The sequence below is a fragment of the Anguilla anguilla genome, chromosome 4 (assembly GCF_013347855.1).
Source record: "Anguilla anguilla isolate fAngAng1 chromosome 4, fAngAng1.pri, whole genome shotgun sequence".
NCBI lineage: Eukaryota > Metazoa > Chordata > Actinopteri > Anguilliformes > Anguillidae > Anguilla > Anguilla anguilla.
This window is the reverse complement of record NC_049204.1, coordinates 582,313-609,250: the sequence shown is the minus strand read 5'-3', so window position 1 is coordinate 609,250 and position 26,938 is coordinate 582,313. Positions and strand designations below refer to the sequence as shown.

The 26,938-nt window shown below is 48.8% G+C and overlaps 2 protein-coding genes and 1 long non-coding RNA gene across 3 annotated transcripts; 1 reads left to right on the top strand and 2 right to left on the bottom strand.

The window, feature by feature from the left end:
• Positions 1-438: 438 nt before the first annotated feature.
• LOC118225085 lies at positions 439-4,791 on the bottom strand. The gene is made up of 3 exons (XR_004764764.1): positions 4,660-4,791; positions 4,304-4,454; positions 439-663 (listed from the first exon to the last, which is right to left on the bottom strand). It is a non-coding gene; the product is annotated as an uncharacterized LOC118225085 (long non-coding RNA).
• si:ch211-247n2.1 (calcium-activated potassium channel subunit beta-2) lies at positions 3,766-9,278 on the top strand. Its single transcript, XM_035413118.1, has 4 exons — positions 3,766-4,501; positions 5,487-5,657; positions 7,743-7,938; positions 8,958-9,278. Exons 1-4 carry the CDS (start codon positions 4,449-4,451, stop codon positions 9,240-9,242), a joined length of 705 nt encoding a protein of 234 aa, XP_035269009.1. The 5' UTR covers positions 3,766-4,448; the 3' UTR covers positions 9,243-9,278.
• Positions 9,279-15,335: 6,057 nt separating this feature from the next.
• zmat3 (zinc finger, matrin-type 3) lies at positions 15,336-26,417 on the bottom strand. Its single transcript, XM_035414621.1, has 6 exons — positions 26,093-26,417; positions 20,608-20,939; positions 20,190-20,333; positions 19,902-20,068; positions 19,521-19,621; positions 15,336-18,870 (listed from the first exon to the last, which is right to left on the bottom strand). The coding sequence occupies exons 1-6, from the start codon at positions 26,208-26,210 to the stop codon at positions 18,662-18,664; spliced, it is 1,071 nt and encodes a 356-aa protein (XP_035270512.1). The 5' UTR covers positions 26,211-26,417; the 3' UTR covers positions 15,336-18,661.
• Between the last annotated feature and the right edge of the window lie 521 nt (positions 26,418-26,938).

Below are 26,938 nucleotides of genomic sequence, written 5' to 3'. Positions count from 1 at the left end.
TTCATTCTCCTGCACCATGTGGGAATGCACATCTTTCTGCAGTCATTATTCACACAGAGCGGACCGGGGCTTCACAGGGAGGGAAACAGTATTTCTTGTGTAAGAAAACGTGATAAAATAGAGCACAGACATCAAACTCCAGTCCTGCAGGGCCGCAGCGGCTGCAGGTTTAACTCCAGTCCAGCAGGGCCGCAGTGGCTGCAGGTTTAACTCCAGTCCTGCAGGGCCGCAGCGGCTGCAGGTTTAACTCCAGTCCTGCAGGGCCGCAGTGGCTGCAGGTTTAACTCCAGTCCTGCAGGGCCGCAGTGGCTGCAGGTTTAACTCCAGTCCTGCAGGGCCGCAGAGGCTGCAGGTTTAACTCCAGTCCTGCAGGGCCGCAGTGGCTGCAGGTTTAACTCCAGTCCTGCAGGGCCGCAGTGGCTGCAGGTTTAACTCCAGTCCTGCAGGGCCGCAGTGGCTGCAGGTTTAACTCCAGTCCTGCAGGGGGCGCTGTGTCTGCAGGTTTTGGGGTGTTCTTAGCACAGTCTTTCTTTTACTGTAAATCACTGATTAGCTGAGGAATCCACACACCTTGTTCAGCCGCTGATTTAGGCCTTGAGATTTGAACGGAAACCACAAAACCCCACAGACACTGCAGCCCACTTGGGATTCAGTGGGACACCCCTGTAACATAGCATAATTCAAATATACTTTATACTGTATCAAACTTGAAGTATAATTAAAGTAGAATTTAAAGTGATTGTTTTTCACATGGGATTCTGTCTCTAATATCTGATCATGGGAGGCTGTGGAACTGTAGTCCTCCACAACAGTAACTGAATATTTTCATAAATACAGAAATGTGTGTAAATCTGCGACAGGAAACAGCAAAGCAAACAGACAAAACTGTTTTAGCTTCCATGGCAGCCATAAATAACACTGCATATGAGGTACTGCAATTAGAGAGGAAAATAAGCCAATTATAAACGGCATCATTGAGCTAACAGTAATGTAGCTCCAGAAAGCATTACTCATAAATCACCTTATTTTAACAGGAGGAAATTGCATTTTGCAGTTGTGTAATTATTTGTCAATTAGTTTCACAGGCTGAGTGAGGATGTGGTGTCTAATTATGCATGCTCCCCCCCTCCCCGAAACCCCCACCCCCCACCCCCGGCAGTACCGCTGTGAGCCTGAGCCGGACTCGGTACCGCCCCCCTGTGGCAGTACAGTTTGAGACCGAGCCGGACTCGGTACCGCCCCCCTGTGGCAGTACAGTTTGAGACCGAGCCGGACTCGGTACCGCCCCCCTGTGGCAGTACAGTTTGAGACCGAGCCGGACTCGGTACCGCCCCCCTTGTGGCAGTACAGTTTGAGCCCGAGCCGGACTCGGTACAGCGCCCCCTGTGGCAGTACAGTTTGAGACTGAGCTGGACTCAGTACCGCCCCCCTGTGGCAGTACAGTTTGAGCCCAAGCCGGACTCGGTACAGCGCCCCCTGTGGCAGTACAGTTTGAGACCGAGCCGGACTCAGTACCGCCCCCCTGTGGCAGTACAGTTTGAGACCGAGCCGGACTCAGTACCGCCCCCCTGTGGCAGTACAGTTTGAGCCCAAGCCGGACTCGGTACAGCGCCCCCTTGTGGCAGTACAGTGTCTGTGTCTGATGCAGAGTCCAGGCTGCTGCTCACATTCGGCTCACTCTGCTTAACTGAACTGGCCAAAGCCGTAACTCAGATGCTGCTACACAGGCACTCCGCTTTCACCATATCAGGAGAGCATCACGTAAAGTTGGTGACATTTTCTTTAAATCTATATATCATTTTTTTAAAGTATAAAACATTAAGAAACAAGAGACTGAAAGTACTTTTATTGTACTTTTTGAACCTCATCAATAGAGTCGTCCATATGAGTTTACCTTCTGTGATTATGTCATTAGCGTTACAATTTCACACACGATTAGGCGTGTAATTGCGTGTTGAATATTTGAGGTGATCGGGGAACAGGGTGCTAATGAGGGGGCGGTTCTGCTAATGAGAGGCCCTGGATACGTTTTGGGGGGGGGGAGGGGGTTGGTGACGCTGTGAATCTTCCGTCTTGTGCTGTTTCCCACCTGCAGTAAGAGGGTGACGCTGTGAAAGGGCGCTGTACCCCACAGACAGGAAGCATGTAGCCGTAGCCGCGCGCTCCTTCCTGTCACTGCATGCGGGAGCGCGGCCTCCCCCCACGGGGTGGAGGGGTGGGGGGGGTGGGGGTTCGGGGTGGTTTGGTCCCGCTCCAGCCGCCAGTTGTGTGATCAGTGATAAATAATCTGTTATCGTTTCAGTGTGTCAGATAAATAATCTGTTATCGTTTCAGTGTGTCAGGGCACCAGACGGGAGTGTTAGAACATCACTCAGCTAAAGACGCGGCGACTCGCTGGCACTCCCTCCACAGCGTAGCGCACGTCCATCCCCAGGGCCCCACTAATGACACCTATTTACCAAATCATTATATTAAAAACCTGTCTAAAACCTGTCTGCTCGGCTCTATATTTAAACCATCAGTATGGCTTCGGCATTCAAATACGCATTCTGTTGCTCAATAGTTATGGGGGGCTGTTATTCAGAGTCCATATGCAGTACTCATACATATGAGGTGTCCAAACTGGATCTATAATGCAGAATAAATTCTCAGTGCTAGCAATGTGTCTCAAAATGTTAACCGAGTACAGAAAAATAAGCGTAATTTCTTTATGATAGTGTAAATGAACTTTACCCCACAACCCTAACCCCACAGCCCCAAACCCCATACCCATACCCCCAACCCCACAGCCCCAACCCCATACCCCCAACCCCACAGCCCCAACCCCACCCCACCCCACAGCCCCAAACCCACAGCCCCACCCCACCCCACAGCCCCAACCCCATACCCCCAACCCCACAGCCCCAACCCCACCCCACAGCCCCAACCCCATACCCCCAACCCCACAGCCCCAACCCCACCCCACAGCCCCAACCCCACAGCCCCAAACCCCATACCCCCAACCCCACAGCCCCAAACCCACAGCGCAACCCCACAGCCCCAAACCCCACCCCACAGCCAGCCCAAAGACTTGGCATAAACGCTCTTCTTGATCAGGCCCCCCACAGAAAGCTGCACACTCTTAACTTTCACAACGGTCTCATTGGTTAGTTTAAACTAAACGACTCTGTGCTGTAAATCAGAGTTCAGCACAGGGGGTCTCTAAATGAGACGGGCAGTACACTAACCCGCTCCAGCACAGGCACAGTCTGCCTGTCAATCAGCACAGCAGAAGCGACCGGCCCGCAGCTTAAATCTTTAATGTTCTCCCTGCGGATGCCTGCTACACCATCACGCTGGCGACCACAAAGGAACCGCTCCCTTATCTGCGATGTCCACCACAGTTTCCTGCAAGGCCGAATCACAGCGATTTACTGCTGCCTGTCAAAGCCAGCAAATCCCTCATAATTACCACAGAATTCCATTTCTCCCCCCTGGCTCTGCACAAAACCACGCAATGCTTCTGAGCACGTACTCAACAAAAGGGAACAGACTTTAATCAACTAAACAATGGAGCTCAGAATAGTGTAATGGTGGAGTCTGTGCGGAATGAAGGTATACCTCATTCAGACCTGGTAAGGTAGCCTATGCCACCCTCTCCAGACCACAAACAGCACAGGTTTAAAAGTATGACACCTTCACAGTACCTACTAAACAACAGACGGGTAAACAGCCCCTGTGCAGGCGACAGGCGCCAGACTAAAGAGTTAAGCGATGCTGCAGTGACGGAGAAATGCGACTGAAGCGCCTTCCATCTCCCCAGCGCGCACGAGCAGTCAGTCACGGCCGCGGAACACCTGTGTTGCCACGTTGCTAGGAGGCTCTCCATCAGCACCAATCAGAGCAGCGGCTCAGAGGGGGAATTCAAACAGTGCTCGCTGCTAACTGCTCAATTGTCGGAAGGGATCAATGCCGCCCCAGTCCGCTGCAGGGAGCCTAATCATTACACACCATCCCGGCCGCTCCGCACTTGTGTGTAGTCAATAACAAACGAGCAGGCGGGAAATTAGTGCCTTGTGACCAGGGTTTGACGCACGGCGAGGGGTGTGCTGTGAGGCTGTTTTCGGCGGACAGAGCCGCTCATTCTCTCACCTCGTGGGCTGGCTTTCCTATTTGAACTGAGACTGAAACGAGGCCGGGGGATTCCTGCCGTAACCACAGCGAAAGGGAAAATCTCTCCAGGCTTATGCGAGCGAACGCGTGGCGAATCGTGCGTGTACTGGTACAGTTTAAACGGGATAGTTCAAACGGACAGGAGCCTTACCGTGTCTCTGCTGGGAGAAGTCGTCCGGTGGCAGTAGGGGCGGGCGCGGACCGTATGGGTCACTGAAAGTGTCTCTCGCACGTCTTTCCAGTGCCCGCCTCGGACCTCCTCTGTGACCAGGCGGCGTGGTGGCTCGCCCGGGAGGATGTTCCTTTGGGCCGGTAGCAAAGGGGCACAGGCTTCGGGTCATGAGAGAAGGTAAGGTAACGCGCACAATTTTTTTACAGTTATCGTTTAAAGGCGCCGGCTAAAGCTGAATTATAAAAAAATGATGTATTTGTAAACTTCCAGTTTCTAGCCTTCGGGGTCACTAAAAGAGCATGAGTGCTTTCTCTTTTCCTTAAATTCCTTTTTACCTTCGGAGTGAAATTATGAATCAATTCCAGTGTAGATGGGGCGACTTGCTAGGAGAGCTTGCTAAAATTAACTGGGAATTTGGTTAAACGCGAGAAAAGTTACTTTTAGTGGAAATACATGTTGCGCATTTCCGCTGTTATATTTCCAAGGCAACGCAGTATTGATAATGCACGCGCTCTTAATTGCTGCCGTTTGAAAAATGGTGCGGTGGGAACCAAATTAGTTCACGATGTGCAGCTGTAGGATTTACCTCTCTCTCTCTCTCTCTCTCTCTCTCGCTCTCGCTGTATTGTAATGAAGATCGCGTTATATTCCATTAAAGGAAGTGTAACAAATATACTCTTCAATAAAATAATTGCTTAAATCACGTGCTATTTATGTCTTTTATTGCCTGCTTTAAAAAATGTCTTTTTCACATTTAAAAATGCTAACATTTTAAATAGTTTCTGAAAAAATGGAGAACTGTCAGAATACATGAAACAGAAAAAGCTTATCAAAGAAAAAAACAAAACCAACTTTAAACAAAATGAAGAAATCCATATCATACAGAATATACTTGTTATGAGCACATAAAGGTGTAGGCGATTAGATTACAAATATTTACTGCCAAACCCCATTGTCTTCCTGTTATTGCTTCCACTGGATTGATTTACACTTGGGTAACAGTCTATTGTGTAATATTCATTTCAGTGCTGTTTGGACAGTTGTACGGTTTTAATCAAAGGGGTTCGGCCTTAATGACTTTATTTGTGTTTATGTTTGTTCCTGCTCTGTTCACATGAATGAGTTCTCCAGGTGACGTGATTACTTGCGTTTGATTCGTCAGGACGATTTACCAGAAGATCCGGGGGTATGATATTCTGGATAAGAGGAGGACGGTGACTGCACTGAAAGCGGGGGAGGACCGGGCCATTCTCCTCGGCCTGGCCATGATCCTCTGCTCCGTCATGATGTACTTTGTGCTGGGAATCACTATGCTGCGCTCTTATTCTGACAGGTACCACTGCGCTCTTATTCTGACACATACAGCTCAGTTTCATTTCAATCTGTAGGGCACCTTTTACAGAGACACTGTCACAAGGGATGCTTTACAGAAAATGAGGTGGGGTAGGGTGGGCTGGGGGTGGGGGGGGGAGGTAAAGAATAAAAATTGGGGAAGGCTGAGTCTGAACCAGCAAATGAGGTTACACTCCTCAGTGGGCAGAATAACACTCACACAGTGGTGAGGGAAAAGTCCGCAGTGGGCAGAAATCTCAGGAGAAAGCCGGCTGTAGAGAGGGAGCCCATCCTGCGCTGGCCACTGGGGTCGGTGTTGGAGTAACAGGTAAATGGTTTAATGGTGACGGGGAGCTAAAGTATAATCTTAACTTCCTGACTCTGAACTCTGTTACCCTTACTGCTGTGAGGCTGGGTTGCTTCCCTCTCTTCCTGTTGGATACTTAATTAATTCTTTCAGCTTAACTGTGTGAATTTAATAATATCAGTTTTGATAAGTACATCAGACAAACAGGAAATAACTCCAGGTGTGCTGTTTGATTCATTTAGGTGCTGAGGGCCTGCAGGTCCCCTGCTGGGTCTCTGATTTTAGCACTTTTCATAGTTTTCTCTGAATAAAGCTTGACACACTTTAACATGCTCCCTTACACACTTTTACACACTCCCTGACACACTTTTACACCCAGTGCCTTTGTCGGTCACAGCTTTCCTGCAGCTGAGATTAGTGAAATTATTCATTAAGCTTCCTTAAATCACCTTTTGGCTTGTGCACAATGTCACAGCGTCACTGGGAGGAAACCAGGCGAGGGAGAAACCAAACCAAGCCGCTCAAAGCCTCCCCGAGCCTCGCGCACGCACCAGCTCCCCTCCTCCTTCCCCAGGCCCTTACCCTGTAAACAGCGTAAATCTGAATGTTCCTAAAAGCATTTTCATCTGCATGGTCTGCCGCGAGGACATTAGGGTAATAAGAGACTGTATTACAGTAAAATATGTTCTGCAGTTTGGCTCCCAGGCTGATAAAACACTCTTACTGGTGATGAGCTTACGAGGAAAGTGCAGCGCTTAGCGTGGCTTTGATTTATATATAAAACACAAAAGTCATGATTTCTTATTTACCACCATTTTATATAAAACAAACAACTCCTTGATTAGGACTCCTAGCAGGAGAGACCGTCTCTGATTAGAGCTCCTCTTGCAGGAGAGACCGTCTCTGATTAGAGCTCCTCTTGCAGGAGAGACCGTCTCTGATTTGAGCTCCTCTTACAGGAGAGACCGTCTCTGATTAGAGCTCCTCTTACAGGAGATACCGTCTCTGATTAGAGCTCCTCATACAGGAGAGACCCCCTCCTCAAAATCTCGAGCTTGGTCTCAATAAGCCATGAGTCAATTAGTTATTTGAAAAACTTAAAGAACCAGTAAAACGTCCAGACTACTGACCGTATGAAAGGAAACTATTTGAACAGAGCACCATGCGTGTTTGAACAATTAGGTAATTCTGTCCTTCAGTGGCGATGCTCTCTCACTGCATCGCTGAGTGACTGAGTTCTGCGCTGATGCTTTTAGTGAACCCACACCTCTGTACTTTCTGTGAAATTATATAATTTGGCGGACATTCTGCGGCCATTGATCTGTGTGAACTAGATGAGGGAAAAGAACAGGCTATTTTGGGAGGAAGGGTCAGTGTTTGTGTGTTGGGAAATAATGTTCCTGAAGCCGTTTGGAGTCACATGGGCTTGCCTTCTGCTTTTCCTGTGAAATTACATCCTGCTGTAGCATGTCTGGAGCTATGGATCTGTACGAATTAGGGAATGAGCCGGTCATTCTGGGAGGCAGTGAGCGTGTGTAATGTCTGTGTAAGTGTGTGTGTGTGTAAATGCAGTGATCTCCTCAGTGACTGGCTCTCTCCTCTGCTCTCTGTGCAGTGAGTGTGAGTGTGTGTGTAAGCGTGTGTGTAAATGCAGTGATCTCCTCAGTGATTGGCTCTCTCCTCTCTGTGCTGTGCAGTGAGTGCGTGTGTGTGTGTGAATGTGTGTGTAAATGCAGCGATCCGCTCAGTGATTGGCTGTCCCCTCTCCTCTCTGTGCAGTGAGTGGACGGCGGAGTCCAGCTGCACTGTGCTGAACTCCAGCATCACGGCGGAGGTGAACTGCACCTACAGCTGCGGCTCGGACTGCCGCCGGCCCGCCAGCTACCCCTGCCTGCAGGTGTTCGTCCGGCTGAACGCGTCCGGCAGGGTCCTGCGCCTGTCCCACAACGAGGAGGCCCAGGACAAGAGCCCCGAGGTGAGAGCGGGGCAGCGAGCGGGGCTGCGTCTCCCCAACACACACGCGTGCTTACTCACACACACACACACACACACATGCGCTTACTCACACACACACACACGCGTGCTTACACACACACACACACACACACACACACACACACGCGTGCTTACTCACACACACACACACACACACATGCGCTTACTCACACACACACACACGCGTGCTTACTCACACACACACACACACACACACACACACACCTGCGCTTACACACACACACACACACACACGTGCGCACACACACACACACACACGCGTGCTTACACACACACACACGCACACACACACACACGCGTGCTTACACACACACACACACACACATGCGTGCTTACACACACACACACACACACACACACACACACACGCGTGCGCTTACACACACACACACACACACACACACACATGCGCTTACTCACACACACACACACACACACACACGCATGCTTACACACACACACACACACACATGCGCTTACACACACACACACCTGCGCTTACACACACACACACACGTGCGCACACACACACACACACACACACACACACACACGCATGCGCTTACACACACACACACACACACGCATGCTTACACACACACACACGCGTGCGCTTACACACACACACACGCATGCTTACACACACACGTGTGCGCTTACACACACACACACACACACACACACACACACACACACGTGCGCTTACACACACAAACACACACACACACACACATGCGTGCGCTTACACACACACACACACACACACACACACACGTGTGCTTACATGCGTGCTTACACAAGAACAGGCAGCTAACCGAGCAGCTAACAGGCAGCTAACCGAACAGCTAACAGGCAGCTAACTGAGTAGCTAACAGGTAGCTAACTGAGCAGCTAACAGGAAATGAATGTGTGTTACTGCACTAATGGGTGTGTGCTGTGTGCGTTTGTGTGCTGCGTGCGTTTGTGTGCTGTTTGCAGTGTTTCTACGTGCCCCGGTGCCGGAGGGACTCCGTGGCGATGCTGGGCGTCATGCTCAACGTGTCGGAGTGGCTGAAGACGCAGCCGCGGCTGCTCTGCTTCTACGACCCCGGCGAGCGGCGGGACGCGGCGCTCCTCACGCGGCTGTACGGCCGCGGCGCCGTCTTCCACTCGCTCGTCTGGCCCTCCTGCACGCTGGGGGGCGGCGTCCTCATCGTCGCCATGGTCAAGCTCACGCAGTACCTGTCCATCCTCTGCGAGCAGATCGGCAAGATCAAGAGGTGAGACGGGCGAGGGGCCGCACCTGCGCCAAGGTCATCGCGTTCCCCCGCCATCGCCAAAGAGCCGTACCGTCACTCAAACGACCCCCCGCCCCCCCCAGCCCCCCTCCCCCAGGAAGAAAGGGTGAGGTTTTTTTTGATGTGGACGTTTAGTGCCACCCTCGGCCACACCAGCGATGCCCTCCCTCCAGTCTCAGTGGGATTGGCGGTATTGGAGCTGGTGGTACAGGATTGGCGGTAAGGCTTTGAGTTCCAGGCAGCGCAGGATTGTAAGCCCATGGATTCCTGGCGGCGGCCATGCTGTGGTGGGGAGGGGGACACAGGGAATGCGCGACCTGCCCTTGTGGAATCAGCAGCGCTAATCTGTGCTGGAGTACGGGAAGCCGGCGGGATCATCCCCGTACCGCTGCGGAGAAACCGGACTCTGGGTTATGTTGGGCCCGTGGGGCTTTTCCCAGAAGTCCGGGTCTGGCGAGAACTGCGGGCCTTAGCGGTGAGGTCCAGCGCGGATGCGCCAGCGCTGAGTCAGCGGGGTAAAACTGAGCACGGCGCTTTGAGCCGCTGCTGACCCGGGGTCCCGCCGCTAATGCGCTACAGCTGTTAGCACAGGAGAGCACGTCTGATCCCAAATCCCTCATACGAGCCTGTCCTTCTCTGTGTGTTTGTGCTCTCTGATACGAGCCTGTCCTTCTCCTCTGTGTGTTTGTGCTCTCTGATACGAGCCTGTCCTTCTCTGTGTGTTTGTGCTCTCTGATACGAGCCTGTCCTTCTCTGTGTGTTTGTGCTCTCTGATACGAGCCTGTCCTTCTCTGTGTGTTTGTGCTCTCTGATACGAGCCTGTCCTTCTCCTCTGTGTGTTTGTGCTCTCTGATACGAGCCTGTCCTTCTCTGTGTGTTTGTGCTCTCTGATACGAGCCTGTCCTGCTCTGTGTGTTTGTGCTCTCTGATACGAGCCTGTCCTTCTCTGTGTGTTTGTGCTCTCTGATACGAGCCTGTCCTGCTCTGTGTGTTTGTGCTCTCTGATACGAGCCTGTCCTTCTCTGTGTGTTTGTGCTCTCTGATACGAGCCTGTCCTGCTCTGTGTGTTTGTGCTCTCTGATACGAGCCTGTCCTTCTCTGTGTGTTTGTGCTCTCTGATACGAGCCTGTCCTGCTCTGTGTGTTTGTGCTCTCTGATACGAGCCTGTCCTTCTCCTCTGTGTGTTTGTGCTCTCTGATACGAGCCTGTCCTTCTCCTCTGTGTGTTTGTGATCTCTTATACGAGCCTGTCCTTCTCCTCTGTGTGTTTGTGATCTCTTATACGAGCCTGTCCTTCTTTGTGTGTTTGTGCTCTCTGATACGAGCCTGTCCTGCTCTGTGTGTTTGTGCTCTCTGATACGAGCCTGTCCTTCTCCTCTGTGTGTTTGTGCTCTCTGATACGAGCCTGTCCTTCTCTGTGTGTTTGTGCTCTCTGATACGAGCCTGTCCTTCTCTGTTCGTTTGTGCTCTCTGATACGAGCCTGTCCTTCTCCTCTGTGTGTTTGTGCTCTCTGATACGAGCCTGTCCTTATCCTGTGTGTTTGTGCTCTCTGATACGAGCCTGTCCTTCTCCTCTGTGTGTTTCTTCTCTCTGATACGAGCCTGTCCTTCTCCTCTGTGTGTTTCTGCTCTCTGATACGAGCCTGTCCTTCTCTTCTGTGTGTCTCTGCTCTCATATGAGCCTGTCCTTCTCCTCTGTTTGTTTGTGCTCTCTGATACAAGGCTGTCCTTCTCCTCTGTGTGTTTCTGCTCTCATATGAGCCTGTCCTTCTCCTCTGTTTGTTTGTGCTCTCTGAAGCGCAGGAAGTGTGTTCCCCATCTCTCCAGCCCTGTCACAATAAGAGCATCGGGGAGAAAATGGGGTAAATGTAAATCTTCAGTTTTCTAGTATTATTAGCATTTTAGCTACTAATACCCTACAATGCCATACGATGGTTATCCTGTCCACTGAGCATTTCTTCTTCAAACAACCGTTTACAACATATGTAGCATTTTTTACCATCTGAGGCATATCTGAGCTGTTTAAAGTGTGATATTTATAATTAGCAATTTGTTGCGTGGCACAAGGTTCACAAAATCTGGGAGGACATGCTAATTTATAGATAAATTATGGATCATTGAACCTTAGCATAAAAGTATTATAGAAATATTTTAACAGTGTATTACTGCTCCATGTGCCCACAGTATGCGTGCAGTACCAGGATTATCTGTGAACTGAACTGTTTAACAAAAAGAGCTGCAGCAGGACTCTGAGTTCTGCTGCACTGTTTCACTGGCCATGTGCTGTTTCTCTTAGACAGTTCGGACGAAGGCAGAGATTTATCATGCTGTAGAAAACTTTCCAGTTCTGTAATTGTATCCCGAGCCTTAATGTAATTTTTTCCTCTGATGGATTTTGAAACAGAGTCTGGATTCGGGCCCTGTGGGACTGGCGTGCTTCTGTTATCAGAGCCATTGTGCAGCACAAACTGCACAATCAGGTGACAAACTGCAACAAACCTGTTAAAGCTCAGAGACAGTCAGTCAGTGGAACCTGTGTGTGTGTGTGTGTGTGTGCGTGCGCGTTAGAGCACAGAGACCGTCAGACACTGGAACCTGTGTGTGTGCGTGTGTGCGTGTGTGCGTGTGTGCGTGTGTGCGTGTGTGTGTGCATTAGAGCACAGAGACCGTCAGTCACTGGAACCTGTGTGTGTGCGTGTGTGTGTGTGTGTGTGTGTGCATTAGAGCACAGAGACCGTCAGTCACTGGAACGTGTGTGTGTGTGTGTGTGCATCAGTCTGAAATAGAGAAACCGACACGCTTTTACCCACTTTTAAACCGCACTGTGGAGAGGGACAGTTGAGAGTGAAATGCTCTTCAGCAGAATAAACACTGAAAGGGGGATAAGGAGAAGGATGAGGATGAGGAGATGGATGAGGAGATGGATGAGGAGAAGGATGAGGAGGAGGATAAGGATGAGGATGAGGAGAAGGATGAGGATGAGGATGGGTAGGTGCTCCTTCGGACTGGTGACTTTATCTTTGCTGGCTGAAGGCAGCCGCTTGGAGAAATGGAGTAACGATGGACTGACTTTCATGCCATTAAACTGAACACTGGCAGTCCCAGGGCTGCTCTCTTACTGGGGAATGTAGCTCCCCATCATACTGTGAATTATTACTTTTATACTGCTGATGAGTGCATGATGACATGAGATGCACAATAAAGGAGTTTGTAATGAAACTGGATCGTTCTGGTTCTTGCGCTCTCTGGTGGGAAGAGTCCTGACAGACTGCAGGCCAGCTGCAGCAGTCTGTCTCAGACACAGCGAGAGGGGAAACTATGAAACTCTTTCATCTGTTCTGAGCTCAAACTTCAGGCTGAACTGCTGAACTGCGCTTATTTGTGACTAGTAAATAATCCCAGCTGCTCTGCTTTAAGAGTCAGGTTTAAAGGAAACCGTTCCAGCAGGAGAGCTGCGGCTCAGGAAGCGGGTTGGGCTTTAGGGGAAGCCTGCCCGTCGCCAGCAGGAGAGCTATGGAAGGGGAAGCGGGTTATTTAGGGGAAGCCTGCCTGTCGCCAGCAGGAGAGCTGCGGCTCAGGAAGCGGGTTGGGCTTTAAGGGAAGCCTGTCCGTCCCCAGCCGGAGTCTCGTTTTTAATCACCGCTCGCATCCTCAAGCTTCCGGTGCACAGCGCTTGGCCAGTTGCAGCCGAGCACGTATCTTATTGGTTGGGCGGAGCCCTGGGTCACATGACGCAGCCATGCCTGGCATAGCTTGCGCAGGGTTGAGTGCCCTACTGGCAGCTGAGCATGCCAGGGTTTCCTCCTGCCAGACCAGCATGCATGTTGCGTTTCCAGCCTAATTCATAAAGTGTAGCTGTGCTTTTCGCAGGGCGAAACTGATCTAAAAATAGCACCTGGGCCGCAAGAATTTTAAGTCAAAACTGCTCCAACTTCTGAAACCCAATTCAGTTCTTGGAAACCTTGAAACAAGAAGCAGTGAACAAGGAATATTATTCATTTGGGGATGGGGCAGGGGGCTTTACAGATTTCAGTACAGTTAGACACTTTTTTGAGTGAAACAAAGTGTACTTATTTAATCTCATACATACATGAGATAAACCGAAGGTGCACAGTTTAACGGGGAGCAGGGTGATCATGGTTACAGTGCTGAGCCGTGCGCTGTGGCTCTCTGGCTCCCCCTGCTGTTTGCTGTTTGAACCATCCAGGCTCATCATTTACTCAGAGACCAGAGAGCATCCAGCACTGTGTGGGTCTGAAACCCGGTGAGTGTCTGCCTCTGCTGCACCATCTGGCAAGCTGTTCCACACACGACCGCACACACAAATACTACTGATAACTGCACAGAAAATATAACTGAATAGAAAAATTCATCCCTTATCCAGTTTTCACCTTGGCAATGCACAATGACCAATCCATTCAACATTATAATGGAAGATGTCCAAACTGTTGGGTGCTCTAAAATTACAAGGGGAAGTCACAATATTTTAGTTCCCGAAGCAACTATCCTAAGCTACGTGGTACGGAAACAATTTGAAGGACAGAAAATGCAAATGAGGAAACAGATGGGCGATCCAGCCAATGACAGGACAAATCATGTCACCTGTAACAAACAGGTGTTCCGTTCCCCCCCACCCCCCTCCCTGTGTGACCTCTGTGGGAGGATGTGACACTGCTGTGTGAGCTCAGTGGGAGGATGTGACACTGCTACTCAAGCTCTGCAGGAGGATGTGACACTGCTGTGTGAGCTCTGCAGGAGGATGTGACACTGCTGTGTGAGCTCTGCAGGAGGATGTGACACTGCTGTGTGAGCTCAGTGGGAGGATGTGACACTGCTATGCAAGCTCTGCAGGAGGATGTGACACTGCTGTGTGAGCTCTGCAGGAGGATGTGACACTGTGTGAGCAGTGCAGGAGGATGTGACACTGCTGTGTGAGCTCTGCAGGAGGATGTGACACTGCTGTGTGAGCTCTGCAGGAGGATGTGACACTGTGTGAGCAGTGCAGGAGGATGTGACACTGCTGTGTGAGCTCTGCAGGAGGATGTGACACTGCTGTGTGAGCAGTGCAGGAGGATGTGACATTACCGTGTGAGCTCTGCAGGAGGATGTGACACTGCTGTATGAGCTCTGTGGGAGGATGTGACTCTGCCGTCCGCTCTTCAGTCAGTTCTCATTTCCTACAGCATTTAAGCACATCCTGCAGACTCCTCTGGCAGGAACTCCACAAGCAGTGAGACAGGCTTTACGGAACGTTCTGCTCCTCTTCTTAAAGAAGCATCAGTCATGCATCAGGCACCAGGCTACTGTGCAAAGAAACACTGCACTGATTCAGTCATTTACCGTGTTTATTTGCTTTTCAAAAAAAAAAAAAACTTTATTCAACAAAATTACAAGATGTTTTTTTTATGGCAGAGTACAGAGGTACAACAATCTAAATAAATTATTTAGATAAAAGTCAGATCACATACAGAAAACATTACTGGAATCAAAATGTGAATTTTACAAATGCAATAACAGCGGGCTCTAGGACATTTCTGAGTTAGCATGCAAAAAAATTATAAAGACAAACATATTACAGATCAGGACAAATAGCTGCCAAACGATTTGCAGGCTCTGAGGCGATTGCTCTGGCCTTATGGGCCCCATGGTCCCCAGCAAAGCCCTCCAGCACCAGTCTACTGGGCAGCTGACCCTGCGGCCATTTTCTCTAAATTATATGAAGTTATAATTCAAATCAGTTGTGATCACTCTCACAGCAATATTGGGAAACTGGCTGTGTTCAGCTGCTCCTGACTGTGACTGAGCTCTGCGGCAAAATGAAACTCACCAGTCATAAATGAAATAATCTACTCGAATAGCTATAAGAGTGTTAAGTCAAAACAATTTAAGAGCATCCAAAAGTTCAAAATTTCCAATTCTGTATTAAAAAAAAAAAAAACACTAGCGATCAATGCGTGATCTGAATTTATTGGCCCATTAACCCCCCCCCCCCCCCCCCCACATTGTACATTCATGCTGTACATAAACTTGTAATAACAGAATAATAAACATTTACATATTTTATTATTAAATGATCAGTCTATATATACACAATTTTAATCATTCTTTTTTTTCTTTTAAAATGTACATTCAAGACATTGTATCTGTATATATATTTTTTTTTTCTCAAAAGGAAAGTCAACCCTATTTAATTAACCTGTGATGTGGTCTCAATAGATTCCACATCAGCCGTATTGCACCAGCTACATTTGAGCCTTCAATAGTCTATACATATACATATGCTAGTGGTTGAGGCTTCCATGAAATTTAATTTGGTGGTTTTAGAAGGCACTATTTTTACTATATATTTTTAGTTTTTTTTTCTAATTAACAGGGTTATTTTTTGGCAAACGCTAGGGCATTTCGTCTAAATAAAACATGCGAAACCGTAGGCGTTATTAACGCCCCACGCTAACCGCTGCACTGACAGGTTCTCAGTAGAAAATACGCATTTTAGCGATTCGCTAAGAGCCGGAACACACTCATTTAAATAAGCAATTTCATGACGACGTTCCTGGCATTCGCTCTTCAGTTAATGCCTTGACGATAAATAATGAAGATATTTCACTGGGAAAGAGAGTGCCGACCACTGGGTCACAACTTCCTGTCTGTGAAGAAGCAGCTGCGCTTCAGGAAACGGTTTACGTCACTACACGAGGACCACACCACTGACCCAAAGCGCTGCGGTGAATCACAGCAACTTTAACACACAACACAGTGCAACCTGACCGCATACAAAAGCACAAATAAAAGACAAATGAAATTAGTTATAAACATTTAGTTAATTAGTTATATTAAAGTGCCACAACTTCCCTGAAATTGTAACATTCTAAGGCGTTCTATAATAGACATGCCATACAATGAAGATGTTTCTGGTTCATAATTTATTTTATTAAACTTCAGAGCAAGAACGACTCCCGATTTTAAAGAGGCGATTTCTCGGGTAGTAGCCGCTAACGTGCTCATCTCTAATAACACGCATTTCCTTTCTTAGAAAAATATACTTTAACGTATGCGTTTGTGATTTATGGAAAAAAATAACTGAAAGCGAAAAGCAAAAGCTGGATATTACATGGCATTTATTTAGCAGACATCCCACCATGGTAGACATCTGCTCTCACTGCGTCACGATCAAGTTCAGCTTAGCGATGAAATGAATGAAAGACGCACGGTGGATACTGCAGGGTGAGAATGTAGTTACAGTACTATAAGCGGACACGCGCCTGCGAATCCGCGGGAGTTCAGAGACGCGCGCGTCATCACAGTTAAATACAGAAAAGGCCAAAAACCTCCCATCTGACCGGGTCAGTCTTTCTGGAATACGACGGGATTTCAAGAGGAACGTGCAGACGTTGAGTGGAATGAGGACGACTGAACATGGAAGATACATTAATATTAAATGTGATCGACTTCCAATCATCACTCCTGTAAACATCTAGTATAAACACATTAGGAAACAAACAAACTGGAAATAAATATGAAATCTAAAAACACACTTTTTAAGGTCCGGAGCCTCTTTTTGCAACAAGCACAAGCGTGGAACCGGAGGCTCGCCACAGGTTCCCTATCATACCCTTGGAAATGCTGCACCGTAACAAGACTTTATCTCAGCCAATCATCGACGCGCATGCCTAACCTTCATAAAATAACGGGAAAGCACATGTAGATATATATTCGGATAATGCCATGCACATACACACTTGAAACCACATAGCCTACCAATTCCACATAATATTCAACAGTAAAGAATTCTCATTAACAATAATTAATATTCATATCTATAAAGTAAAGGGACGCATAATATTACGTACAGATGATGCAGTGGGTATTAGTGGATTCAATTGTTCAGGTGAGACTAGACGTGAATGAATTAACGCACAGACGGTGAGACCAACACCTGCTGGGTTTCAGTATCACATTTCACGGCCCTTCATAGACCTCAACAATATTCATAACACCAAATTAAAAGGGCAATAATTAAAAAACTTCCCCACCCAAAAATTAATACACCATTCTGGCTCATCTCATTTTTAAAACAATAATATTTCAACAATTTTAAAAAGTGAGGAATTCCCCAAATAAAAGTCAAGTGAACAGCACTGCTGGCCTTTGAAATATCTAAAAATTCTCCTTTTGGACTAAGAAAAAAGAACGGAATAACTTGCGCGAGAGATCATGTTTGCGACAGTTCAGACACATCACATGCTGCACAACCTCTCCACCAATGGGAGCAGTGAAACTGCCTGGAGCTGCTCTCCCCCTAACCCTCCTAACCCCAACCCTGGAGCTGCTCTCCCCCTAACCCTCCTAACCCTAACCCTGGAGCTGCTCTCTCCCTAACCCTCCTAACCCCAACCCTGGAGCTGCTCTCTCCCTAACCCTCCTAACCCTAACCCTGGAGCTGCTCTCTCCCTAACCCTCCTAACCCTAACCCTGGAGCTGCTCTCTCCCTAACCCTCCTAACCCTAACCCTGGAGCTGCTCTCTCCCTAACCCTCCTAACCCCAACCCTGGAGCTGCTCTCTCCCTAACCCTCCAAACCCCAACCCTGGAGCTGCTCTCTCCCTAACCCTCCTAACCCTAACCCTGGAGCTGCTCTCTCCCTAACCCTCCTAACCCTAACCCTGGAGCTGCTCTCTCCCTAACCCTCCTAACCCCAACCCTGGAGCTGCTCTCTCCCTAACCCTCCTAACCCCAACCCTGGAGCTGCTCTCTCTTTAAGCCTCCAAACCCTAACCCTGGAGCTGCTCTCTCCCTAACCCTCCTAACCCCAACCCTGGAGCTGCTCTCTCCCTAACCCTCCTAACCCCAACCCTGGAGCTGCTCTCTCCCTAACCCTCCTAACCCTAACCCTGGAGCTGCTCTCTCCCTAACCCTCCTAACCCTAACCCTGGAGCACGCTCTCGATTCATCAACTGCTCACCTTTTCCTGAAGGTTCTGAGAAAGCCACAAAAAGCCTACAGCTAGCAGGACGGTGCTACGCTAAGTGCGGACTGCAGGGAAATGTTTCTTGAGATTGCAGGGATGTGGTTTCTGACGCGACTCAAAGTTTCCTGCTTCAATCTCAGGCGCAGGCTGCATCACATATAAACTCAAGGTAACTACAGAAGAAGAAGAAGAAAACACTAAATTAGCGGAAACAGCAGAGGCCATGTTCACGAGCTAACCAGCAGGGCGTGCTCAAGTGTAGACCATAATTTATCTTTTTTTCCTTAAATAAATACGTAATAATAATAAATAAATAAACGTAGCATAGAGAATAAAATGAGTAGTAAAAGGCAGTGGGAAGTCAGGAGGTGAGGCCGCTCAGCCCTGTGTGCGCGGGCGAGCGAGCGCAGCGCCCCCTGCAGGCCGGGGACGGCGGCGCTCAGGTGTAGCCCAGCGTCTCCATCTCGCTGCGGTAGCGCTGCTCGGACACCCTGCTCTTGTGCTGCTTGCTCTCCAGGTGCAGCCGAAACTCCGCCTCCTCGCCGGCGCCCGTGTTGCACATGGAGCAGTAGAACTGGCCGCTGGGCGTCACGCACATGGCCAGGTCTCGTGGGATTCGCTGCCGCGGTCGCGGGTTGTAGTACGGCCCTGGAAACGCACCCCAAACCGCATGGTCACCAAACAGCACTCTGGCGCCCCCTACCCACCAGGGCTGGAGTCAGCTCCATCCTCAGACAACATTATGGGCATGTTTCATTTCATGGACTCCCAGCCAATCTGAACCGAAAATGAAGTGAACCAAGGCCCATGTGAAAATACAGCACAGCCCTGAGTACCCCTCTCACCACTCTGGTGATAAACCTGTACCTCTGCACTGTTGCCCTGGTGATAACCCTGTACCTTTGCACTATTGCGCTGGTGATAACCCTGTACCTTTGCACTGTTGCCCTGGTGATAACCCTGTACCTCTGCACTGTTGCCCTGGTGATAACCCTGTACCTTTGCACTATTGCGCTGGTGATAACCCTGTACCTCTGCACTGTTGCCCTGGTGATAACCCTGCACCTCTGCACTGTTGCCCTGGTGATAACCCTGTACCTCTGCACTGTCTGTCTGAAGGGAAAAGTCCAGCTTCTCAAAATAAAATAGCATTGCATCAGATAAAAGAACAGCACTCAGATCATGTCAGATTCCCATTTCTGTCCCAGTCTGATTGTGTTTTGCCTCCATTAACATGGCAGCTCACACATGCCAGTGCTCAATGAAACACTCTTACACTGCCCTGCAGAACACTGTACCTGGCAGGTTGGGAGGCAGGTGTGTGTTCCTGCGAGTCTTCATCAGTTTAAACTCTGCCCCCTCTTTCCGTGGTCGCCTCTGATTGGCTTCCGATGAATCTCTGCAAAAGGAATTGATCCAATGGAAACTGTGTGTGTGAGTGTGCGCGTGTGTGTGTGAGAGAGTGTGTGCGTGTGAGTGAGTGTGTGTGTGCGTGTGTGTGTGTGTGTGTGAGAGTGTGTGCATGTGTGTGTGTGTATGTGTGAGAGTGTGTGTGTGTGTGTGTGTGTGTGTGAGTGTGTGTGTGTGTGTGTGAGTGTGTGTGTGTGTGTGTGTGTGTGTGTGAGAGTGTGTGCGTGTGTGTGTGTGTGTGTGTGTGTGTGTGTGTGTGAGAGACTCACAGGAAGCCGGGGCTCAGCTGGACCTCACTCAGGCGCAGTCTCTTGGCGTGGTTCTTCCCCTGATAGTGAGCCTGAGCGACGGTGGGGGAGCTGAAGGAGGCGTCACAGAGCTTACAGTAATCACTCTCTGTGGCCAGAATGACCCGGCTGGCCCCCTTAAACACAGCCTGTACACACACACAATTCATCTGCCTTCAGCACCCATAAAACTTTAATAATTTATGAAATATGTACACAAAAGGTATTCATTTCCAAACCCAGGTACAGCAGTGGTGACTGCACCTGTACCTGTTTGCATGGAGCAGCACTCTCAGCGGGGGGAGTGGCCTGCGGTTGCTGGGCAACTGGCTCCAGTGCTTCAGGTATCCGGACAGGTGGGGGCTGCTGACTCCCAGCATAGAAGTTCCTCAGCTTCTTACTGTGGTTTTTGCCCTGAGAGAGGATAGCGCAGGGCAGACCAGTTTCCATGGCAGCACAAAAATGCGCGTGAGCTCAGCTCATTTAATATGTAATGCAGAGAAATGCGCCAATCACAAAGCATGGCAGGCCAGACCGATTCAATCAAAAACACAAACAGTGAAACAAATACAGGACAAAACGAAATGCATACAACACTAACACAGCAAGGGGCCACAGGCACAGGGGCCACACAGCCGGGGGTAAAGGCACAGGGGCCACGTTACCGGGGGAACAGCAGGAGCCTGACCTGGTAGTGCGCCTGTGCTTGCTGGGCGGAGTTGAGCGTGACGTTGCACAGTTTGCAGTACAGTGGTTTGCAGAGCTCCTCCAGGGTGGTGTCCTGCTCGGGGGGCCCCCCCTGCCCCTCCTCCTCCAGCGGCTTGGGGCTGGGGGGCAGGCTGGGGGGCAGGCCGGGCGGCAGCGGGAGGTGGGGGAGGGGTTTGGCAGTGAGGGGAGCGGGCAGGGGGAAGTGCAGGGAGTCTGGAGGCGGGCCCAGGGCCTGAGGGGGCGGGGCCGGCTGGAATGGGGGCGGAGCCTGGCACATGAGCTCCAGTGGAGGCTTCAGCAGCGACTCAGGGCCTGGAAGTGAGATCAGCAGTGAGGCAGAATATTCAGGAAACTGGACAAGTGACTCAAAAGAGCTTTCAGATTCAACTGCAAAGCAGTTCAGTACATAACTTTACAAACTGTAACTCTGACGTTGTAAGAAGCTACAGGTCTGATCCCCAGGTGAAATGCTAACCCTGACCCCACAGAATACTTTACCTGTACTGGTTCAGTAAACCGTCGGCTGTAAAAATGCACTAAAAGTATAAAATATGCACGCAGTAATATAATGTATTCAGAGTGAGTTCCTCTGGATGTGTGAATGTGTACAGACAGGAGCGCTGGCTGAACTGCCACAGCGAGGGAAGCACAGATTCCCAGGGCCGCTCTGCTCAGCTCACAGGCTGTCAGTCTGTTAATAAGTACGGAAGAGCATACTCCAGCAGGAAGCTTCGCTGCACATCCACACGACTGCAGGGCCAACAGCTGGCAGCTGTGCATGCCTGTCTTTCACAGAGGCCTGAGAATTCACACCGCAGACATGACTGCCTTCAAACAGAGTTAGGTCCTACGCAACTAAAGCCACACTTTAACACTAAAGATCATCAGTGTTCCTGCTGAAGCTAAGAATAATGGAGAAGACAGGATCCACGCACTGCTTAATGAGCGCACAGCTTAACAAGCGATTTTACGCACATTGCTCAAACAAACCAGGGAAAATCAATCCCCTTGTAGCTCACGGGTGACATTTGTGTTGTGAATAGCCTCTAAAGGGCATCACTGACAAAGAGAAACAAACAGGCTAAAGACAGAACCGCTGGGTCCAGTCGAGCTCTGCTCATGATCAGGTCTTTTTTCCTGCAGTACCGCACAATGCCACCGGGGGCTGCCAAGAGTCTCCAGCCACTAGTCATCACACAGCCCTGCTTCAGTCATGACAATTCTCCGAATTCTGTTCAAGGCGCCAGCCTTCTATTTACAGCCAGGGATGGGGGGTTTGTTGTTGGGAGGGGGTGGGGGGATTGTTAGGACCGGGGGTGGGGGTGTTGGGTGGGGAGCGGGAGCTGTGTTGTTGGGTGAGGGGGGCGAGGGGTTTGTTGTTGGGAGCGGGTGCAGGGTTTGTTGTTGGGAGGGTGTTGTGGGTTTGTGGTTGGGTGGGGGCGGGAGCGGGGGGTTTGTTGTTGGGTGAGGGGGGCGAGGGGTTTGTTGTTGGGTGAGGGGGGCGAGGGGTTTGTTGTTGGGTGGGGGCGGAGGGTTTGTTGTTGGGTGGGGGGTGGGGGGCGGGGGCTTTGTTGTTGGGTGGGGGGTGGGGGGCGAGGGGTTTGTTGTTGGGTGAGGAGGTGGGGGTGTTGGGTGGGGGCGGAGGGTTTGCTGTTGGGCGGGAGCGGGAGCTGTGTTGTTGGGTGGGGGGTGGGGGGCGAGGGGTTTGTTGTTGGGTGGGGGGAGGGGGGCGAGGGGTTTGTTGTTGGGTGGGGGGGAAACCGGCGCCTCAGTTCTCTGAAGCGATGTTTCCGTTGTATTGTTGTGGTTGCAGGCCTGACAGTGACGTTGGCGAGATCAAAGCCAGCGTTCCTGTGGAGCGGCTCGGCTTTCTGTCAGGCCCCACACAAAGCCCAGCAGAAAGGAAACCTGGCCGCTCGCTGGAATGGGAGCTCGGCATCGAGTTCCACAGAACCGGCTCCTCTGAGGCCCTGGAAGCACACGCAGGGGCTCGGGCACTGAGAAGCTGAATAAAAAAACCCCAAAACCTTTCACACTTCAACCCAAAGACACGTTACCAAAACCTCTCACACATCAACCCAAAGACACGTTACCAAAACCTCTCACACATCAACCCAAAGACACGTTACCAAAACCTCTCACACATCAACCTGAGGACACGTTACCAAAACCTCTCACACATCAACCTGAGGACACATTATCAGCAGCTCTCAATCTCTTCCTGGGTGAGACATTCGCTCTGGAGGTAGAGCGGCTGCCTGGCAAATGGCTGTTGGTTCGATTCCCTTCTGAGTGCACCGAAGTATTGAGCTTAACCCCCAAAATGCTCCCAACAAGCTGCAGCCTCACCGTTGGTGTGTGTGTGTGTGTGTGTGTGTGTGAATGAGAGGCAGTCATTGTAAAGCACTTTGAGCAGTTGCTGCTGGAAAGGCGCTATATAAATGCAGTATTCACGTTAATGTACCATTTACATTACAATTTCTAAAATTTTCCACTGATAAACTATTTTTAAAAAACCTTTTAAAACCACAAATGATCAGACTGAAATACATCTTTGGATGAAATCTAAAAATACATCCAGAGATCTGAGCACGCTGTTCCGCTCATATCTGTCAGAGCTTATTATAGCCAGTTCCAACCTGACATCTTCAGTTAGGCTAACAGCAGAACAGAGCTTCCTCCCGTTCGGCACGGAGACACAGAGTCAGAGCAGAAATCACTTCCTCACAGGGGGATACGCTCCTAAAATAGCCAGTGGGGGGGGGGGGGGGGGGGGGGCACATAATCCTACAGTTCTCAAGGTTGACATGTCACAGTCACACACTTTTCCAATACAAATTGCTGTAACTAACAGATGATTTCCGCAAGATTGAGATTACCTAAAGCCTCACCTTTACCCTGGAACAACAGTTATAGATTATGAGGGAAACCCCAGTATACACAAAACACATTTTTTTAATTATTTCATTTAATGAAAAAAGTTATCAAACACCCATATCAACCGTGTTTGATTGCCCCTTTGATCAAAAGTAATTGCCCCTTTGATCTTAATTGCCTAAGAATAACTGTGTGCATGGCCTTTAACAGCAACAACCGCAACCAAACGCTTCCTATAATTTGACATCAGTCTTCCACGTTGCCATGGAGGAATTATGGCCCACTCTTCTTTGCAAAACTGCTTCAATTCTGACAAGTGGGTGGGAACCATGAACTGCTCATTTCAGGTCCTACCACAGCACTTTTTTTGTGTTTTGGATCACCAACCTGCTGCATAACCCCCTTAAGCTTCAGCTTCACCTCACAGACAGATGACTGGATATTATCTTTGAGAATTTTCTGGTAGAGAGCAGAATTTATGGTTCCATCAACAAGGACAAGTTGCCCAAGTCCCAAGGCAGCAAAGCATCCCCACACCATCTCACTAATTTGCTTTACGCCAGATATAGTGAGACCTGTATGGTCCAAAAATTTCCACTTTTGACTCATCTGTCCATAGCACTTCACTTCAAAAGGCTTGGGGATCATCCAGGTGCTTTTTTGCAAATGTGAGACAAGAATTGATGTTTCTCTTGGTTAGCACTGGTTTCTGCCTTGCTACTTCATTCTAATGAGACTTTACTACAGGCTGGCCTCATATACAGGAGCACACTCGTCATATTTTAGAGCACAGTCCATTCAGCTGGGGGAAACAGACGCTGATCCTGAAATTGCAGATGCTGGGTGCAGTGGGACATGCTAATGTCATAAAGCAGAGGATAAGATCCGTGTACAAAAACATGACACGCATCGCAGACCTAATGCTTCAGTGCAGCAGAATCCCGCTCTTAGATTCTGTGTTCCATCTGATGATGCCATTCCTGGTGACGTCCCATTCCCAGCTGAGATCCTTCAGTGCCTCAGGGACTCAAACGCTGATTTAACATCTCACTGTGAAATTCTGTTAATCGTGCTTACCTAAGCAATCATACCACGGTCCAGTACACACACACACACACACAAATAAATATATATATATCAGTGCAATTAAATGTTTGCTAAAATATCACTAATGAAAATTCTGGTTTTAGTGATTGGTGTTTATGGACAGCACGAAGACCAACACTGATTGTAGTCTATTTTGTATAAGTTATGTCACTGTACACATATCTGTACAACACTAAATTAAGTACGGCCACATTGACTACTGAAAATGTGCATTCCCAGTTTTGATCGCTCCTTTTTCCTTTCATAGACGATGATGAGCTTGAAGTGATCTGCACATCAAAAGAAGGAATTATTCATTTTTTCCACACCTATTTTATGCACACATTAATGAGAGAGCATCAGAACGTTCATTAGGACCTCCATTTAGTCTCAAAGGCGTTCTGTTTTTAGAAACAGTTCCAGGGATCAGGTTAGAAATGACCCAAAGTTAATTTGAAACTACAGCCTGAGCACCTGAAGGCTGAATCACTAGACCCTATGTGAAGTTAATAACTAGGTCCACATTTGAACTTAAAATGAACCAGCGCAATACTTTCCAACCAGAAACAGAGAAGTTTCTGGTGACAAACACATCAGATTAACCAGTGAGGCCAGGAGCCCTGCATAAGAGCCACAATCCACATTCAGCACTCCTGTGACATCAGACGCTACATACATCACCACATTCAATCACGATCTAATCACAATCACAGGGTTTGGTGTACCCACTCAGTACCCTAAATCACAGGGTTTGGTGTACCCACTCAGTACCCTAAATAACAGGGTTTAATTGTGCCTGCTAACTCAGTACCCCAAATCACAGGGTTTACTGTACCTACTAAACCGGTGCCATAAACCACAGGGATTAGTGCACCGGATAACAAATAGAAATAAATCATTTGCTTTAAATTTTATGCCGGGGAAACACTACGGATCCAGGCCGGGTTTGGAGACACCTGTGCAGCGCTGAACAGACAGCACCGGCGGGGGGTTGGCTCTGGTAGCTCCGGAGTAAGGAAGTATGCACACGTCTAAAATACTTTAGCAATCTGGATTTACAACGAGAGATGGAGAGGCACTGTCATTGCAATTCAAACGGAATTTGAATTCATTTTTCTTTGGCTAATGAGCTAAACTGCACACACTCCCAACGCAGCAAACGCTGCCCAGCTAGCCCAAAGGGTGAAACGCTGTTCCCTGTCAATAAGAGAATCGTGACTGGGTAACCAGTGAATTCGCCATAGCAATGGTATTTCAGTGCACTCCCTCTACGAAAAATATTTTATTTCTACCTACCACACATAAATTCTGGCTTTGCTTACACCGTACTTAGCTAGTTTAGCTAGGTAGGTAGGTACATCACTTGCGGGTTTCACGGTACGCTAACGTTATAGTAGTTACACGGTTAGCAAGCAGCCCTGCTAACCCAATGAAACTGAGTCTCCATGAGTCTGAACAGAAAACTGAGGCTCACTCTGCTGTAACCGTAATACTTTTCTTACCTGGTAACCGGGGAAAAAAGTGATTGTTATTCCCATAATGTATAGCCTGCGAACTGTAATTCCTGCAATAGTCATTACTTTGAAAATAAGCGCCCCTATTCTTCACATTCATCGCCATCTTCCCCGCATCCTCCTTCTGCTAACTAGCGAGCAAGCTAGCTTAGCTAACTTCTTCCACTCAGTCAAGGGGCTCTCACACTGAACTGCTGGCTTGGGGGAGCACAGTCGCTTAATAACGCCAGCGTTTGGCCCATTTCTACATTTGGGCTTTAAGTCTAAGATACATAAACGTTATAAAGGTAAGTAAAAAGTGCAATAACGTTTACGTTAATACCCGGGGCTAGATTTAGTAAAGTTCCTTCATTGGTGTACCCGGCCCTTTGGAACATTCCATTTTCTGTGGCAAACTACTGTAGATAGCGCTTTTATAAAGATCTTAAGTTCTTTTTTCATGCACTGCATCAGTAAACAACGTCAACACAAAAACCTGCTAGTAAAAAGGGTTCAAGGACAGGTGCATGTTAAAATTTAAAGATGAATGTTTTTGGGCAAAACTTTTAGGCCAACGTAAAAAAGCCACAATCACATTGATTTGATTGCATTTCAGAGATGTCATTTTTGACACGTTTATGAGATATTGAATATGATTGACATGCTGTCTGTGTCTGTTGGTAAAAACAATGTATTTTCATTTGGCCTGGAATTAACTGTAATCATTTGAAACATAGCATACATTTCCCCCAGATTACAGATAATTGCAGCTATTAGATTAATTGGTATATTTAAATGTAGACGTGTGCACAGAGTAACAAACTATTTTGGCCTACTACAATTTATATCACACTG